Source organism: Lepidochelys kempii, chromosome 1 (assembly GCF_965140285.1).
Source record: "Lepidochelys kempii isolate rLepKem1 chromosome 1, rLepKem1.hap1, whole genome shotgun sequence".
NCBI classification, from domain to species: domain Eukaryota; kingdom Metazoa; phylum Chordata; order Testudines; family Cheloniidae; genus Lepidochelys; species Lepidochelys kempii.
The window spans coordinates 225,354,051-225,373,067 of NC_136380.1; the positions used below are offsets into that span (position 1 = coordinate 225,354,051).

A 19,017-nucleotide genomic window follows, 5' to 3' on the forward strand; every position below is an offset into this window, starting at 1 on the left:
GTCTCTTAAATTTGTGTACCCTGCATATGCACTTGATATTTTAATGTTGAATTTATCAACAATATTATTTAAGTATTTCCTCTGATTCATTATGAAGACCTTCGTTTTAGCTGGATTCAGTGAGGTAAAAAAATACTAGAGGGGACGGAGAGTGGAATCTAGCCATGTTTGTGTTACCGGTTTTCTCTAGTTTAAACCAGTGTGCTGGTAAAAGCTGGATATTTTTTCCTTGTTAAGGCTTAGTCAACACTACCAACTTATATCAGTATAACAACGTCGTTCAGGGGGCATGGATTTTCCACACTCCTGAGTGACGTAGTTATACTGACCTAACTCTGTGTAGACAGTGCTATGAGTCAGTATCTCAGCAACTCCTCTCTAGAGTTGCCATGTTTTTCTAAACAAGGTATCTGTATGTGTGGTCCACCATTACAGATAAACCCTAGTCTGGAAAAGCAACTTTTTTGGTCAGAGGATGCATAATTCAAGATCCTGACTAAGCTAGTGTGTTGTGTTCTGATTGAAGTGCTGGGATAAACCAAATACATAGAGCATGAAAGAGAATCTTATTCTGATCCTGCTTTTTGAGGGCAATTGACTGGGCTCAACAATGTTGTAAGCCAAAACTGAATCTTATTTTCCAGGGAACTAATTTTCCAAGGATTTTCCAAAACCACATCATCAGTGCATTACTAGTTCTTCCACGGATGCAGGAAATGAAAAGTTAAATCAAGAAAAGGTATTGACATTGAGCTGGCTACTTTGTCAACTTCTGTTGCAAGTGATCCTGGTTCTGCTGAAAAACACAAACTATGATTCCAGAGCAGGGGGAGAGTCTATTAAACCATACAGCTGAATAATTGCTCAAAAAATCCTTTAAAGCATTAGGATTTTCCTTGTAACCAGCCATATGTAACTGGTGCAGTAGGCATGCTAGTCTGGTAGTGACAGAAAATAAGGGAAGTCTGTCTGCAAGTGGGGATGCTAATACAGAGTTAGTACAAATATTGCTAAATGTTGCCGATTCTCCACTTGCTTAATGAAGACACTAATTGAATTCTCCTTTTGTATCTTATCATACCATACTTATTTTCAACCAAGAAGAGACCCTTGATGTAAATGGCATCCAAAGTTCAGCTCACCAGGCTATACTTTTTGGAGAACTGTTATATGTAGAGAAAGTGGAGATTGTGGAAGAAATACTACACTCCTTTGAAAATGTCTAAAACCTAGAGTTGGTTCTATGACAAATACTTCTAGGGAATTCTGTGGCCTGTCTTAGCAGTTTGGAACATGGTTGAGGGAAGGAGAGTTCTGTCGCCTAGTCAACAGTTCGAACATACAAGACTTTGGTTTGTCTAACAAAATAATCCCCTCCAGAATATAGAGAGGATTTAGAGGTAGTCAAGAACAACCTGAGGTTTCCATCAGGCCTCCTTCGAAATCAGTGGTCTCCAACCTTTTTACACCCAAGATCACTTTTTGAATTTAAGGGCAACCCATGATCTACTCCACCCCTTCCCCGAGGCCCCGCCCTGCTTACTCCATCCCCCCTCTCTCCGTCGCTCGCTCTGCCCCACCCTCACTCACTTTCACCGGAATGGGGCACGAGTTTGAGGTTCAGGCGGGCATGCGGGCTCTGGGCTGAGGCCAAGGGGTTTGCAGTGTGGGAGGAGGTCTGAGCTGAGCCTGGGGCAGGGGGTTAGGGTACAGCAGGCGGTGCAGGGTGCTGGCTCTTGGAGGAGGGTCAGGGCTAGGGCAGGGGCTTGGGGTACAGGGATGGGGTTCGGGGTGCAGGAGGAGGTACGGGGTGCTGCTATGAGAGGGTGCTCAACGCTGGGGATTGGGGTGCTGCCTCCTGTGGGCGGTTCCCGGTCCGTGGCACAGTGAGGCTAAGAAAGGCTCCCTGCTTGCCTCGGCCCCATGTTGCTCCCGGAAGGGGCCAGCGTGCCTCTGTGTGCTGCCCCTCTCTGCAGGTACTGCCCCCAAAGCTCTCATTGGCCACAGTTCCCCATTCCTGGCCAATGGGAGCTGTGGGGGCACGCTGGCCACTTCCGGAGATCGTGATCAATGGGAGAGTCCCCAGGATCGACGGGTTGGTGACCGCTGTTCTAAATGAACACAGGCGAAAACTTGTACTCTGGTAAAGGAAAAGACTACATATGCTCTTGCTGTAATAAACCAATACAATTACAAATTCAGAGCAGTGAGTTAAGCACTGGTTCCTCCTTGGAGGTTTCTCTACTGCTTTGGGAAATTTTGTATGTACTGGATATAAAATAATGTACCAGAGAAGGGTAAAATTTCTTTATTGATTTAGGTTTCTTGATTTAGTGATACCAGACTCCCTCAGGAGGTTTTTAAAATAAAGTTTAACAGGTATTTTACATGTACTGTAATTTGACATCAGTTATACTGTCTCCCTTGCCTATCAGAGAGAGGTCTGGGATAAATTAGTACTCCAGAAGACCAAATTAACAACTAAGAATTATTGCCCTTACCTACCTTTCGTTCTTTCTTCTTCCTTACTGTAGACCCCTGCTGTTCTAGCTCTGAATCTCCCCCGAGTAGATGTTGACCGATATGGGAACATATGACAAAATGTGGCAAAGTTGAAAGCAAGCAACTCATTTGTGACCTTGAATTAAGATTTTAAGATGCTGAAATGTTGTTACAATTAGGCCAGGTCTACACAGACACTTTTGCTGGTATAATAAAGCTAGTAATGCATGTAATTTTTAAAAAAAAATATAGTATTTTTCATTTGCCGTTAGTGTAAATGTAGAATTGTCTTTCTGGAATAGGTGATTTTATTTGTACATGTGGTGTAAGCTGTGTCTACACGAGGAGGGTTTTCCGTTTGATTCTGTATAGGTTCTGATGCTGCATTCATTTCCATAATATCGGAGCACCTTCCAATAGCTCATTGAGCAACCTAACCTTACATCTGACGTGCTGTTTGTTCTCCTCTCCTCTCCTCAAAGGGAGCAGCCTATGCAGTGGAATGTCCAGATTTAGTTGTTTGAATAAATGCACCTTTTGCTATGTGTTTATGTCAGAGAAGGCAAAGTCAAAGAAATGCACCTTGCACCTGTAATGGAAAGTGGTGAAGTTTGTGATGGTCCTCAGTCCATGGGGGAGTTCCATCTTCTTAGACCACCCCCAGATTAAGTTTTATGTCCTGTACAAATGAGCTTTAATTTTATCGTTGAGAGTTTCATTGTGCCAGAGGAGCTGGTATAACTTATACTGGTAAACTCCTTCTAGTATAAACAAGGCCTACGGTAATTCTCGTAGGATAAGTATGATCAGTAAATTGAAATGCAGTGTTGTGGTATAGGAAGGAAAAGGGACAAGAGAAACACATCAATTTTTATGGCTTTTTTAATGCAGAACTCTCAGCTTCTGCCCCCCTGAAGCAGAAGAAACAGTATGATTAAATAACGATGACTGTTTTCTCTGGAGGAGAGGGATGGAGAAGTTGTGTGTTGGCTTCTGATTGTGTGCTGCGTTCCAGCCCAATACTATTTGAAATGGCAGAATTATATTGCCTTGTTTATAGAGGCGAGTTTTTATATTGGATATGTTGAAAGACAATTTTAGTTTTTATTTCAAGGATTCAACTGAGCTCTAAGTCTATTGTGGACAAAAGAGGGGGAAGGAAAGTGATTTAATTCTCAATTTCAGCTCATATTTCTGTCTCTGTTTCCCAGATGCTTTCCACTTTATCTTCTATGGGGAATGACTCTGAAAAGCTGGGCAAGCTTTCTCTTCAGCTCTATAAAGCACGTCTGTTGGCTTTTGTTCAGCTCTCAACCACGCACTGAGGCAGCCAACAATTCAGTCCTTTCTGTGTGGTTATTTTTTCCCCTCAAATGAATATGCAAATTACTTGATTGGCAGTGTTGAATCTTAAGCATTTGTCAAAGTTTATACAGTATTTCACAAACTGACCTGCCCTCCTCCTCCTCTTTCACCTGTTGTATCAGGTTGTTGACCACTTCCTCAGTGTAATTACTGTACAGATACTAATTTTTTTTTAAAAGAGTAATTTACTGCACGCTCTAAATTTTTTCTCATGAAGGGCCCAGTTCAGGAAAAGACTTTAAGTATGTGCTTAAAGTTAAACCATTCCTTTCCTGAATTTGGTCATTACTGAAGAGTTTCAGAGTAACAGCCGTGTTAGTCTGTGTTCACAAAAAGAACAGGAGTACTTGTGGCACCTTAGAGACTAACCAATTTATTTGAGCATAAGCTTTCGTGAGCTTTTCATTTTTATATACACAAATCATGAAACAAACATCTTCTGTATTTTCCACAGTATGCATCCGATGAAGCGAGCTGTAGCTCACGAAAGCTTATGCTCAAATCAATTGGTTAGTCTCTAAGGTGCCACAAGTCCTCCTGTTCTTTTTGTGAACACAGACTAACAGGAGGACTTGTAGCACCTTAGAGACTAACCAATTTATTTGAGCATAAGCTTTCGTGAGCTACAGCTCGCTTCATCGGATGCATACTGTGGAAAATACAGAAGATGTTTGTTTCATGATTTGTGTATATAAAAATGAAAAGCTCACGAAAGCTTATGCGCAAATAAATTGGTTAGTCTCTAAGGTGCCACAAGTACTCCTTTTCTTATTACTGAAGAGCTGACTCTTCATTATTATTTCAGTAATTACTTTTTTTTTAAAACTGATTACAGAGGTGAACTTCATGTGGTTTTGGGGTAGCGATATGTAAAGATAACTCAGACATGACTGTGTATCCTCTCATCTTACAAAAATAAGGAGACAGCCAATGAAATAGAAGGATAAATTGAAACTGATAATACGTGGTTACATTATGTATAATTCACCTATTGAACTTATTGTCACATGTTATCATTTTGTCTAAGAGCATAGCAGGATCCAGCTTCAGCACATAAACCAACCACTAATGGATAGGAAGCAGGGTAGTCTGCAAAGAAATTCCTGTGGGCAGGATTCTCAGGATTTTTACATATGGTTTTGATCACTGTTGGAAATAGGAGAATTGACTAGATGGACAACTGTCTGGCAGTTAACAGGTAACCTGGTTTCACTTAGTGATGGACAATTGTAAAGGTGTACACTATTTCAGGTAACTTATAGGATGGAAGCTTCATCGTGAACAGAAGTGTCTTGTATGTTTGCAAGTTGTGTTTCAACTCCACCGTGTCTGTCTAATTTTGTTTATAAGCCCATTGGGCAAGGACCTGGCCTTCTACATCTTTTATAGCTCCCAGCCTGTTGTTGGTGCTCAGAAAAAGCCAAATAACAGCAGTATGCTCGAACTGATAAACACCTATTTTTTCCCTGCATTCCTTTATTGGCCAATACATTAATGGCTACATATAATTTTTTTTAAAAGTTCTACATTCTGAACAAGATTTAAAAAGTAAAATAAGTAACTAATGTTAAACACCAACCATCCTACTGGTCACCATTGGAGCTCTTGCAACTGTTATCAATTTCTGGTGTAGTAAAAGGTTTTTATTCCTACTGTTTTTCTGTCCGTTATCCACTTCATGAGCTATGACTACTTAGTTTCTTCCATAATCTCTTGTGAAGGACTTTGACAGTGGTTTGTTGGGGTATGTATGGGGGGTTTTTTTGGTTGGTTTGTTTTTGTTTTTTTGAAGTCTATAGAAAGTGTATCAGCTTTTTCTTTCTCATCCATTATTTTGTGATAAGGTCAAAGAATTCTAGTAGATTGGATAAATACAATTTTCCTTTACAGAAACTTTGCTAGTTTGTCCCTTTCGCTGGTTATCTAGGTTTTATTATTTCAGCCAGTTTACCTGCTACTGATGTAAACTAAGGTTCACGTTGGCTTTCAGGATCCATTGTATTACATTTGATGTGATTCCTGAAGAGACAGCTAGTTGTAGTGCTGAGAAATATGTTTGAGATGTGTGCATCGCCATCATGCAGCTGGTATTCAAATGTAGTGCAGTGGTGGTTTTAAAATAATACAGGTCCACTGCCTAGCAGGGAAGGAGAGCTAATAACAGAGCACCAAGAAAGCCGAAGTGCTTAATGTCTGTTTTGCTTTGGTCTTCTCTAAATAAGTTAATTGTGTAAATAAGTTAATACAATACTAACAACATGAGGTATGGAATTCAAGGCAGAATAGGGAAAGAACACGTTAAAAATATTTAGATGAATTACATGTATTCTAGTTGGCAGGGTCTGATGAAATTCATCCCATGGCTGTGGTTCACAAACTTTTTACTAAGGCGACCCACCAACTGCATTTGTCCTTTTTTAGTGTGACCCATCTTTACATATACAGTAACTCCTCACTTAAAGTCGTCCCAGTTAATGTTGTTTCGTTGTTAACATTTGTGGAGAAAAAATTCAGTGGACCCAAGTAGGCCTAAAACTTTGGTCAAGCTAACTGTGTACATCAAGCATAAAAAGAAAGTGAGGAAAATTCCATTGTAAGGCAATTGCAGCAGCACAGCTTAAAAAACATTAACCACAAAAGACCAACCTGTCAATAACAGGAAAAAGCTTGTTCCAAATATATTCCAAATAAGGTAATTAAGACAAAAGTATGTGTAATTTGTCTGTGGTTTTAAGCTTTAAAAAGCTGTGTGTGCTTGTCATCAGGGGGCAGCTACTTAAAGCTATAGTAGCGCCCCCCCCCCTGCACTGGTAATCAATAAAGGAGCCTCAGGCTTGGTTTTAATCCACATACAACGTGTGGTTAATTTTTTCCACTACACGTTGCTGATCAGTTAGGGAACATTCTTGTTTAAAGTTGCGCAGTGCTCCCTTATAAAGTTTTTTGGCAGCCACCTGCTTTGTCCACTGCTTGTAGGAAGAGCAGTCCATTGCAGCTAGCTGGTGGGGGCTTGGAACCAGGGTGGACCGGCAGCCCCTCTATCAGCTCCCCGCTCCTGTAAATTCCCTGTCCGGCAGCTGCCCAGCAGACTACCAATTGCCAGTTCAGCTACAGAGTGCGGGGGGCGGGACACAACAGCTCAGGACAGAGGGAGCTTGCCAGCAGCAGCCACTGTCTCAACTTGCTGATCTACTTGAAAGGAAGTGGGTATTCATCCACGGAAGCTTACGCTCCAATACGTCTGTTAGTCTATAAGGTGCCACAGGACTCTTTGCCGCTTTTACAGATCCAGACTACCCCTCTGATACTTAAAAAGGCAGTGTACTTAGAGTGGGGTCAGCGTACTTAAAGGAGCAATGCTTGTCTGTCTCACACACATGGTGTGTGTTTTGGTCTCTGTGTCTCTGTCTCTCACACACGGTGTGTGTCTGTCTCTCCATTCATGCCTCCTTGTAGAGTGTGAGGCTACATTAACAACAAAGTGTTAACCTTTGAGGGCTCAGCTGAGTGCTAGTTCATCATTTAGCAGTAAGGCATTCCCTGGGAAATAGCCCACCCTCTGACTTCACCACCTCAACCAGGCTTCACAATCATCATTGCTGTGTACAGTATTAAATTGTTCAGTTAAAACTTATGTGTTTTAAATACACACACACACACCCCCCTAACCTCAGGGAGGAGATGAAGGTTGATGGGAGGAGTTGGAGAAAGAGACTGCTTTGTACGCACTCTGCAGCAGCAGCTCCTGTCCCATGGGGCTGGGCCCAGCTCTGGGCATTGTGACGTGGCACACAGGGTTGCAGTGACACTCAGGTTTGGCTGAGCTACCCCTCCGTCATGACCAAATTTGAGTGAGTGGCTTTGCGAGCTGGAAACATATGATTTAGGAAATGTGACCTATGAGGAAAGGTTAAAAAACTGGGCATGTTTTAGTTTTGAGAAAAGAAGACTGAGGGAGGACCCAATAAGAGTCTTCAAATACATTGAGGGCTGTTATAAAGAGGATAGTGATCCATTGTTTTCCATGTCCACTGAAAGTAGAAGAAGAAGTAATCCGCTAAATCTGCAGCAAGGAAGACATAGGTTGGATGTTAGGGACAACTTTTTAATGATAATGGTAGTTAAGTACTGGAATAGGCTTCCCCAGGAGGTTGTAGAATCACCATTGTTGGAGTTTTTTAATAACAGGTTAGACAGAGGGATTAGCTAGATATATTTGGGCCATCGGAAGCTGGGCTAGGTGACCTCTCAAGGTCCCTTCCAGCCCTACATTTCTGTGATTTTATGCTACCCTTTTTTGAACCTTGGTACCATATAATCTCCTTATTGGCTTGGCTACTCACACAGAGGTGGATTTTTCTAAAATGATTTTTTTTAAATGCTGCAGTTCTGACTAGCTTTATTTCCTGCTCACTTCAAAATAAACAACAACAATAAAAAGACATCTTCATGGTTAAAAAACAGGAATTTTCTCAGACTTTTAGTATGCGACAGCCTTCAGACAGGAAAGGTTAATTTGCAAGTCCTTGGAGCAAAAGCCCTTTGTACTTGCTCAAACAGTGGAGCTGCCATCTTTGTCAACACTCGGCAAGAACTGGTTCTGCTTCGGTTCAATACACCTCTTTCTTTTTGGCTAATTCCCGGGGTTCAGCAACCAAAAGGCCAATCATGCATGTGTCTCTGAACGCTATCAGCGTGTTTGCTTACTGTGTCAAATACTACTTCCAAAGGACTCTAACTAAAGTCTGGATGGGAATGAAAGGCAACCGTTTCTCTCTGGTTTTCTTGTAACACAGCCAGTGAATTTTTTAACTAGAGTGATTATATAATACCTGCACATTTGAGTTGTTTTGGATATCCATGTTTTATATGGATGGATTTTGCAAGGTTGGTCATTTCTTTCTGTATAGGAGATGGGACTGTTGTGTTTCCTGTTTTCAGGTTGACCTGTTGTAATATTTTAACTTGGATAATGACTATATCAGGTATTTGTTTTTTAAAAACGGGCAAAGCATTAGTTTGGTATATTATCATTTAATGTATTAGATGAAATGATTTTTCAAAAGTGGAGTTCCTAGGCTTATAAAAATTTTAAAAGGAAAGTAATTTAATTAAAAATAATGGCTATTTCTCTCTCCCACTTTACCAACTTCTCAGAGTAAGAAGCTAAGGGCAGGTCAACAGTATGGGTGAAAGTGGATCTAAGCTACACAATTTTAAGTTATGTAGCTTCCGCTATGTCGGGAGATGCTCTCCTGTCGACTCCCCTTACTCTTCTTGTTCCGGTGGAGTACTTGAGTTGATGGGAGAGCGATTTGCAGTTGATTTTAGCGGGTCTTTACTAGACCGGCTAAATCAACCCCCAGTGGATTGATTGCTGCAGTGTCGATCCACCGGTAAGTGGAGATGAGCTCTAAGATTAGATTGATACTGGAAGCTCTTGATGATCTAGCAGTGTTGGTTGGGGGTGGGTTGTGTGATATTTTGTTTGTTTGTTTGTATTTTTGGGTTTGACTAATACTTTTGCATCTACTCTGGGGCTTCCAGTAGTACAACTATACCAGCATAAAAGTGCTTCTGCCAGTAAGTACAGTGTATTTTGCTCAGGAAACTGGCATTTGCTATATTGGCAAAAGCACTTCTTGGCCTGTGTAAGTTGTGGCTACCGATGAACATTTTCTGCCTAGACTAGGCCTTAGAGATGTGAAATATCCTTTTTCTCCATCATCTTCTATACTTTGCTGGCCAAATCTTGTTGTTTTGGTACTACAGGTACAGAGACTGAGTATGGCAGCTGAAAGAAAAATCTAACATTTCCAGTTGCATTACTTGGGATGACTGTCACATGGTAGGCATGCTGACATCTTCAGCCCTACATGAAATTTTAAGATCAACAGAAAGAAGATGACTCGATTTGCATGAAAATATCAGTAAACTTCTTTGTGTTGCTTTCATTTTGTCCAATATGTAATTTTTGTGTGGAGAAACTGAAGTTTTTAACCAGTTGTGCCCCTAACTGGTAAGCGTAGTAAGAAGTTACAGCTTGCATGGAGCCTTAAAAAAACTGCACTATTCAGGTAGCTAAAAATGCCTTTTGTTGTATCCAGACTGTGTCTTGTAGGGACTGTTTGTTCTTCCTTTGTTTTTATGGCAATAACTGGGGAAGGAGAAGATGTTATTGACCTTAAGTGCTTTTTGTTGGTTGTTTTTTTCATTTGGGAGCATAAAAGGATTTCCTGAGTCTTTCAGTAAATTGAGAAATTTCACACTGACAGTCTTTCTGATGTCTGAAAATAATTTATCCATTGCATATATGCATTTACCACTTTCTTTTGATGCTCTGTTTCTATGTTTTTAAAAAATATGTTCTCAGGAAACTCAGATGGATCCTTAAGTTTTTTTTTTTTTAAATTTGATACTCTTGGGTTGTTAGGAAAAAATACAGTGGGGAGATTTATGTACACAGAGAACATGAAACAATGGGTGTTACCATACACACTGTAACAAGAGTGATCAGGTAATGTGAGCTATTACCTGCAATGGCAAATTCAGAATCATCTCCCATTATTTTATCAAAGCTTGCGGGTGAAAATTCCTTCTGCAAAGTCAGTTACTTTACAGGAAAATTCCAGTGAGCCACTACCTTCCAGTATCTTCAATAGCCAACATATATTTACTATATGTAATTTTTATACTTTTTTTTTTTTTTTTTTTTTTTGGAAATCCCTGTCTGCTTCAGTACATTTATCTGGATGGCCCCAGTGGATGGCACGTCATCTTGGCTTCATATTGCTCCATTATTAGGTGAGCAACTGTTGTACTGAGGCTGGAACCAAATAGAGAGCAGGGACCACTCCAGCGTTGATAAGCTCCACAGGGGTTGCTTTAGTTCAGGGCCTGGAATGGTTTTACAAGCTTCTCAGCTGCCTCAGTCCCTGCAGAGCTTAGCGGTTCGTAGGGACCAAAACTAGGATAATTGGAAAGTTGAAGCATTCACTGAGAAGGGCAATACCAAATAATTGGCTTTCCCAATCAAGCAGCTGTCTTTTGCACTGAATAACATTGGGGAAGGTAAATGGTTGCCTGAGAGGTGTCCCAATTAACTGGCTTAAAATCAGTTAAGTATCATGTACAGAATCTCCAGTCACTGAATGGGACTGTTGTGTGTGTCACAATGTGGGCTAGTGGCACCTTAGAGACTAACCAATTTATTTGAGCATAAGCTTTCGTGAGCTACAGCTCACTTCATCGGATGCATACTGTGGAAAATACAGTGGGGAGATTTATATAACAGAGAACATGAAACAATGGGTGTTACCATACACACTGTAACAAGAGTGATCAGGTAATGTGAGCTATTACCAGCAGGAGAGCTGGGAGGAAAAAATCTTTCGTAGTGATAATCAAGGTGGGCCATTTCCAGCAGTTGACAAAAGGTCTGAGGTACTTCTTTGTGTATATAAATCTCCCCACTGTATTTTCCACAGTATGCATCCGATAAAGTGAGCTGTAGCTCACGAAAGCTTATGCTCAAATAAATTGGTTAGTCTCTAAAGTGCCACAAGTCCTGCTTTTTGTTTTGCGGATTCAGATTAACACAGCTGCTACTCTGAAACCTGACAGTGTGGGCTGTCATTTTAATGATACTCTGAGCAGGGGCCTAGTTTTCTGAGTGGATAGTAGGGGTGGAAGAATCTGCAGCACCATTGGAAGGCATTAGAGAGCTACAAAGCTGGTGGAGGATGGCGATGAATTTCCATCCTTGTGTGTCCACTGTCACAAATAACTGTTTAGTTACAGTATTTAATCTTGACATTTGTTTTCAGCATGCTTTCTTATGCATACCTGAAATATTTTTCCTATAGTGTGTGGTTTATGAGCTTTTTGGAATAAGGACCCTGTTACCTATTTCCCCCCTCCATTTACAGAGACTGAACTGAGAACATCAATTGATTTGCTGTATCCTTGATTAGTAATCTCTTTTGGTCATTACCAGCTTGGGACATATTAAAACTGCTGGGCTACAGCTGAACAGCTCCACACTCCAACTTCTAGCCAGTCATACTACTTTATAAAAAGAAAAGGAGTACTTGTGGCACCTTAGAGACTAACCAATTTATTTGAGCATAAGCTTTCATGAGCTTTTCATTTTTATACACACAAATCATGAAACAAACATCTTCTGTATTTTCCACAGTATGCATCCGATGAAGTGAGCTGTAGCTCATGAAAGCTTATGCTCAAATAAAGTTGTTAGTCTCTAAGGTGCCACAAGTACTCCTTCTCTTTTTGTGAATACAGACTAACACGGCTGCTACTCTGAAACCTACCATTAATTAGGCTGGCATATTCCCTTAAGAACTACCTCCTTTGATCTCACTTCTTTTCAAATCTGCAATAGTTAAAACCCTGTGTTTGACTTCCTTTAATTATCTGCAGATGTCATGGGGATGACATCATCATGACAACATTTTGAAATTCATAGAGGAAAAGGGGCTGGGAGAGCAAAAGCTATTTTCATTCAAATAGGTTGAACGTGATCATTGTTCTGAAAGAAAAAAAGAAACACAAGTAGAGAAGCACACACATTAACTTTCAGTGGTGTAAGAGCTGCTTTGCATTTAATGTTGCATGATGGAGCAATCATTTTTCCTCCTTTTATATTCAGAGACCAAGAATTTGATGTGAAACTATGTTTAGTTTTTTTCTGTATCATAATTTAAAAATGGCCAAGGCGATGATTCAGTCTTGATTTTTCTTCACTGAGACTTCTTGGTTGAAACCACACTTGTATTTGGGGATGAGGCTAACCCTAGTCTGGGTGAAAGCAAGCAAACCAAGAGATTGTGGGTGGGGGAAGGGAGGGAGGGTTGCTTTAAGACTTTTTTTTTTTTGTAAGTGGTTTACTATGTAAACAAGTTTGAGGAAGACTGTTTTCATTACCATTGAATTGCAGTAGTTACAGCATTATCTACACCATTCATCTGGTGGCCCAATGCAAATATAGCCATTTATATCATGATTTAAACACAAAGGCTCAATTCTTTATTCATAGGTGCCTAACTGCAGTATCTCAAGTCCAGATTTGAGCTCCTGAAATGAAGTGGCCTGATTTTCAGAGTGCTAAGCACACTCTACTCCCATTAACTTTAGCAGGAATTGAGTGCTTAGAACCTTTGACAGCCCGGCCACTTTTACTGTTGTCCTCAACTTCATGTAGATGAGTTTGAAAATTTGATCTTAAATTAATTTCTGCCTAAGCCATTACTGCAAATTAGGCTGAGCTGAAGGTGTGCTTGTTTAATGCAGAACTGGGGCTTGCTGCTGCTTTGCATTTTTGCAGGTGATGTAAACTTTCTAAGCAAAAGCTTTTTTAAATTGCTATCAACAAAATTCTGGGCCTTAGTCAAGCAGACTATCCAAGTGAATTAGATGGGTCGAAGAACCTTTCTATTTTCCATGGTTCAGATAATCAATCTTCTCTTTTTTCCTTAAAGGGATTTTGGATTAAAATTGAGAGGAAGGGTCTGAGTTTAAAAAAATCTGCGCACAAATTTATGATTTTTGTTAGCGTGTATGAGTTTTATAGTCTGTTTTATCTCCGTTTCATCTGACATAGTCAAAATGGTTAAGTGATTTTGATTAGTGTTTGGGTGAGATTTGGGCATAGATTAAAGACTGCAGGCTCAGATTTCATCCTTCAAACTGATGTGATGTTGGGTGGAGGGTAGGAAACTATTTGTTGGCATTTTACCATTAATTTCAAGAGGTCCAGGATTTCAACCCTGGGGCTTGCAAACAGTACAAATTTCTGTTGCTCTAGTGGTGCTCACACACATTTCTGCAGTGAAATCTGTGCCTGTTGCATCCTCAAAGCACATAAAGGCTGCGGTATGTAGTTACTTCAGTGAGGAAAGAGTCAACTAGAAGTTCTTCCACATTTCTAAAAAGAAAAGGAGTACTTGTGGCACCTTAGAGACTAACCAATTTATTTGAGCATGAACTTTCGTGAGCTACAGCTCACTGCATCCGATGAAGTGAGCTGTAGCTCACGAAAGTTCATGCTCAAATAAATTGGTTAGTCTCTAAGGTGCCACAAGTACTCCTTTTCTTTTTGCGAATACAGACTAACACGGCTGTTACTCTGAAACCTTCCACATCTGTGTTACCTATAATGCTGTGTTGTAGTTAGTATCATAGGTCTGAATGAAGGCAAAAAGTTCCAAAGCATGTGAGCAATACTGACCTGTTCAATACTTAAAACTGTTCTCACTTTTTTCATAGGAACTGGAGGCCAGTTCTCAGTAATTACTAATCTTCTGAAAAACAGCTGTACTTTAAATTTTTTCCAAGTTAGCTATATGCAAAAAGGCATATTCAACATTTTTGTGTAGTTGGAAATCCATCTGTTTTTTCCTCTTGTACAACTCAAAAACAGGGGCGCAGATTTCAGTTAAACTTTTTTTACAAATTTCCCTCTTTGGGCTGAGGCCAGGCATGAGAAACATCAGTCCAAAAGTTGAGTTTTATAGCAAGTTGTGAGTAAGGCTAAGATTATGTCACGGAGGTCACATAAGCCACGGAATCCATGACTTCCATGACACTTTCTGCTTCAGCCCCGGAGCTCTGAGCTGCTAGAGAGAGGCTCTTCTTCCTCTCCCCTCCCCCCCCACCTCCAACTCCAAGGGCAGCTGGGGGATCCTAGAGCTCCCACCCACCATGGGCACCAGAGAGGGGACCCTGGAGTTGTCAGCTGTAGTGGTGGTGGGCCCTGGACTCCCTTCCTGCAGCAGGGCTCAGGCTCCGCCCCGTTTTGTCACATTTATTTTTAGTAAAAGTCAGGGACAGGTCACAGGCTTATGTGAATTTTTTTTATTGCCCGTGACCTGTGTGTGACTTTTACTAAAAAGAACTGTGACAAAATCTTTGTCTTCGTTATTAGTAATTTGGAAAAGGCATATTCTGTAATGGAAGTTAAGTAGCATATGATAACAAGTGGATGGTATAATTTAACAGAAAATACTCCTTTTAGATTTTCTTTCAGTAGTGAAATAAAAAACACCTCTCCTATACTATAGTTGCCTTTTACAGAAATTTAAAGAAAAGTCCTTAAAAAACCCATATACCTGTTTCACCTCCCCCCTATGGTTTGTTACCATCCACAATTTAATCAAATAAAAATCTTGATTCTGTAAACATTCCAGAAGAATGGAAATGAAATAGTTAAGTGTGTAGCTTGACTTCACCTAAAGATGGAAAAGGGATTTATGTTAAAGCAGCTATAGAAGATATTAGACTGTAGTCTTGTGAATCATCACACTTTCTTTTCTTTGTTTTTATGTGAGCAAAGTTATTGTGAATATTTCTTCATGGTAGAGTTAATTTGGGTGATGTGCACTGGAGTCTGAGCCGTTGTGTTGGCCTGACTTAAGAGGTGAGCAGCCCCATTGCAAAGCTGTACACAGATATGTCCACTCAGCTGCATTCACGCTGACATTGCACTCACTCACATGAGGCACCAGGACTTGTGGGGGCTCATCCCAGAGAACTTTGTGGTGCACTAAGATGGACCACTCTGATTCTTTCCCAGTGAATTGTGATAGAAATAGTCTCTCCTTCCCAGCACACAGGGGATTGTGGGAAGAAACTAGAGGACTGTCTGCACTTGACTGTGCAGAGTGAGTTACCAGCCCACGTGAATGCGGAACCTGGGCTGTAACCAGCTGGCCCAGGTAGAAAGCACCACCACACTTGGGTGAGAGATTTGTGTATGTGGAAAGAAGGAGAGAAAAATCCTCTGCTCGCTATTCAGTGAAGATAAGTCTCTTGATTTTCCCAAATGAAGCACAGCACTTACATATGTTCTTTCTGTGCCATCATCTGGTGTGCTGGATCTGCTGGCTCCACCGACTTTAACTGGGACTAAAACCTGCAGGCTTCCAAACCATAGAGAAGAAAACAAACAGATGACTGTGAAAAAGCTATTGGAGAAACTGAACAAAAGTCAAGGGAACTGGTTTGAAATGTCCTAAAATCGTAATCTGAATTTGTGCGTGCATGGGCGTGTATGTATTCTGACAAATGAAATGGGCCTGTTTGTGAATTCTTGGAGGACTTTTGTTTTGTCACTGAGCTTTCCTTACCTGGTTTTACTTGAATAATTGCATTTTGTTTAAAAGGTGGGAGAAAGGGAGAAAGAAATGAGCCTATTATAGCGACTAATGAGCTATCTGTTTCAGCCTGAAGGGTTGGTCAGGCAGGGTGGTCAATACCTTGGAACCTGTTAACCTTTGGAAAATATTTGACTCTGCTGGGGGAGGGGGAAGGGGTGTTTCTTTAAAAACTATTAAATCAACTTTATTTCTTTTTGTAGAAGTACTGCTTGAATTTCTTTTTCAAGTTTCTAATTGCACCTTACCATGCCGGTTGGCCAGATAACCTGCCAAAGGTGCTATTTAGTAATCTTTTTCTACAGTAAGATTAGATTTATTTTCTTCTTGACAGATAACTCATTCCCTCATGGTGTTCATTCATGTCTAGAGAAATTTCATGCATTCTCTCTAAACCCCCATGCAGTGTGTGAGTTTAAGGCAGAAAAATCCCTTTTTAAAGCGTGAATCATGTGAGACTGAATTGGGCAATATTTGTGTTGCTTGTGGTGCATGTCTGTCTGTAGATATAACATTGTATTAAACTCTCATTTGAGTCTGTAAACATAGATTAAGACTTGGAATTTCCTGAGTCTTTATAGAAATAAATAAATAAACTTTGCCAAGAAGAACTTCATCTGCAAATGTTTCTAAATATGTTGCATGTCTGTTTTTGTTTAAAGCATGGGTGGCCAGGTCCTGTTCTCACATGTGGGCACCATACAGTGACATATTGTGCCTCTGAGTGCTACAAGCGTCCAAGAGCTGCAGTTTTCCCTTGTTGACACAATGTTTTGCCTGGCTTTCTTATCCACCTGTTTAAGTTCTTGCCCCATATGTTGATCCTTTAGGTACAAAATAGTGTTTATTCCTAAGTCCTTTTACCAGTCCAGAAGAGTAGAGTTAGTTCCTCCTACCATCAGCAAAAGAGCAGAGTTTTCTGATCATACTCTTTCCCTCTCCCCACTGCCTTATCTAACTTCCATACGTTTCCTCTTAGGGTTAACTATGACCAGGTAACATGCTTTTACATGTCTTTGTTTACACTAGGGGTTCTCAAACTGGGGGTTGGGACCCCTCAGGGGGTCATAAGGTTATTACCTGGGGCGTCACAAGCTGTCAGCTTCCACCCCAAACCCTGCTTTGCCTCCAGCATTCATAATGGTGTTAAATATATACAAATGTGTGTTTAATTTATATGTGGGGGGGTTGCATTCAGAGGCTTTCTGTGTGAAAGGGGTCACAAGTACAAAAGTTTGAGAACCACTGGTTTACACGATTTCCTAAGTAGTGCTTAAAAAGGTATGTATTAACGTGTGTTAATGTGTTTTAAAACAGAGTTTCACAGCCTAGAGTATCCCTGTAATGTGACTTCTTTTTTTAAAATCCAGATTTGGCACCCAATATAGACAGGCTAAATTGTGTTTAAAAACACGTCAGCTGGTTGTCTGTCTCTAAATCCATTCTTTCACAAAAGCAGTTTCCCTGCCAGAAGTGCTCTCCCCGCACAAAAAAACAAACAGAGACCCGAAAGAAAACAACCGTCCATTATATCTCTTTTTCTGCCACTGCGTACAGTTACTGTCCCCCCACAATCCCTGCACTGCCACACTCGTCTCCTGTGATCCATATTAAAGGAGTTATTTTCTATGACAGTGCACATTGTCTAATTTCCCTGATTAATTTTGATGCTGATAGGTTATAGATAATGTGTGTAGAATTTCCCCAAAGGTCTCATGCGATCTGAGGGAAGAGACCCTGAAAAGGGTAATATCAAATTGCACTATCGAATGATGTTTGAGAGATTTTAGTTAAAAACAGAAGCAAAACCTAGATACGCTTGTTCTGCTTCACAGAAGGTCGGTGCATTGCCCTGTAGAATATAGCTTCAGAGAAAGAGAACTCAGTCTCTTTTAGAAAAATAGCAACTAAGCCTTCATCTTGACTGGAATATAATAATTCCAGTGATTAGAGTGTAGATTTGAACATAATCTGTATCCTTCTCTTTTTAAAAAAAAATTATAGGTTCATGTATTGGACAGATTGGGGAGAAGTGCCAAAGATAGAACGTGCTGGGATGGATGGTTCAAGCCGCTCCGTTATAATAAACACAGATATTTACTGGCCAAATGGATTGACTTTGGATTATGAGGAATGGAAGCTTTATTGGGCAGATGCTAAACTGAACTTCATCCACAAATCAAACCTGGATGGAACTCATCGGTAAGAAATTTTAATATGACTTGTATGCAAATCCAATGGTTTTTGAACAGACTCTGTTTAATAAATACATAAGCTCTATAGCAGCTGATTCGAACCAGTCAAACTGCCACGTTAGCACTCATGAAGCTCCAAACAAACTAATAGTAAAATAAAAACAAACTACAGGTGGGGTTTGAATGGATACTCAAACTGGGGGATGGTTCTTAATCTGTTGTATTCTTAGAAAAGCTACAAAAGCCTTTCTTCTGAAGTGATCCTTAAAGGGACCCCTGTTAATTTATTTGGTTTTACAGTAACATTTTCCTGTTTTTTTTTTTTTTAATGGATTTTCTGCCCCTGCTTGCTGTGGATTATTTCTTTTTAAAGACAGTACTGTCAGCTCTCGCAATTTTATTGCAAGCCTCACACTCTTTGGTCTTCTTCTGATAGCCCCGGGTCCTTGCATCAGGTAAATGTGGCAGAATCTCAACTTGCAATTCTCTAAAAACAAACATTTCTAGCCCTTCTGGTTGTGTCTCTAAGCAGAGGCCTGTCAAATGCAGCAAATAAACAACATGGGGGAAAATATTTCAGTCTTTTCTTCTCTTTCAGTCAGATAAGGTGTTACTTGTGACAAGAACAGGGTAGACCATTTTCAGAGATGTATGTGTGGGTGCTAAATTGATTGTGTTTCTACAACAGAGCTGTTAAGGGGGTTATAGATTTAGCTATGTCTGGTAAGGTTTCTTTGTTACTCTCTCCTCAGACATCCTAGTGATTTAGCAGTTGTTCCTGTGTG

General features: G+C 40.4%; 1 protein-coding gene across 5 annotated transcripts in view; it reads left to right on the forward strand.

The window, feature by feature from the left end:
- Window positions 1–19,017, forward strand: part of LRP6 (LDL receptor related protein 6) — a 242,877-nt gene that overhangs the window by 75,186 nt on the left and 148,674 nt on the right. For all 5 annotated transcript variants that reach the window (XM_073315558.2, XM_073315591.2, XM_073315582.2 and 2 more), the window contains one exon: window positions 18,042–18,239. In XM_073315558.2, the coding sequence (XP_073171659.2) occupies window positions 18,042–18,239 (198 nt within the window). The remainder of the gene's footprint in view (window positions 1–18,041; window positions 18,240–19,017) is intronic.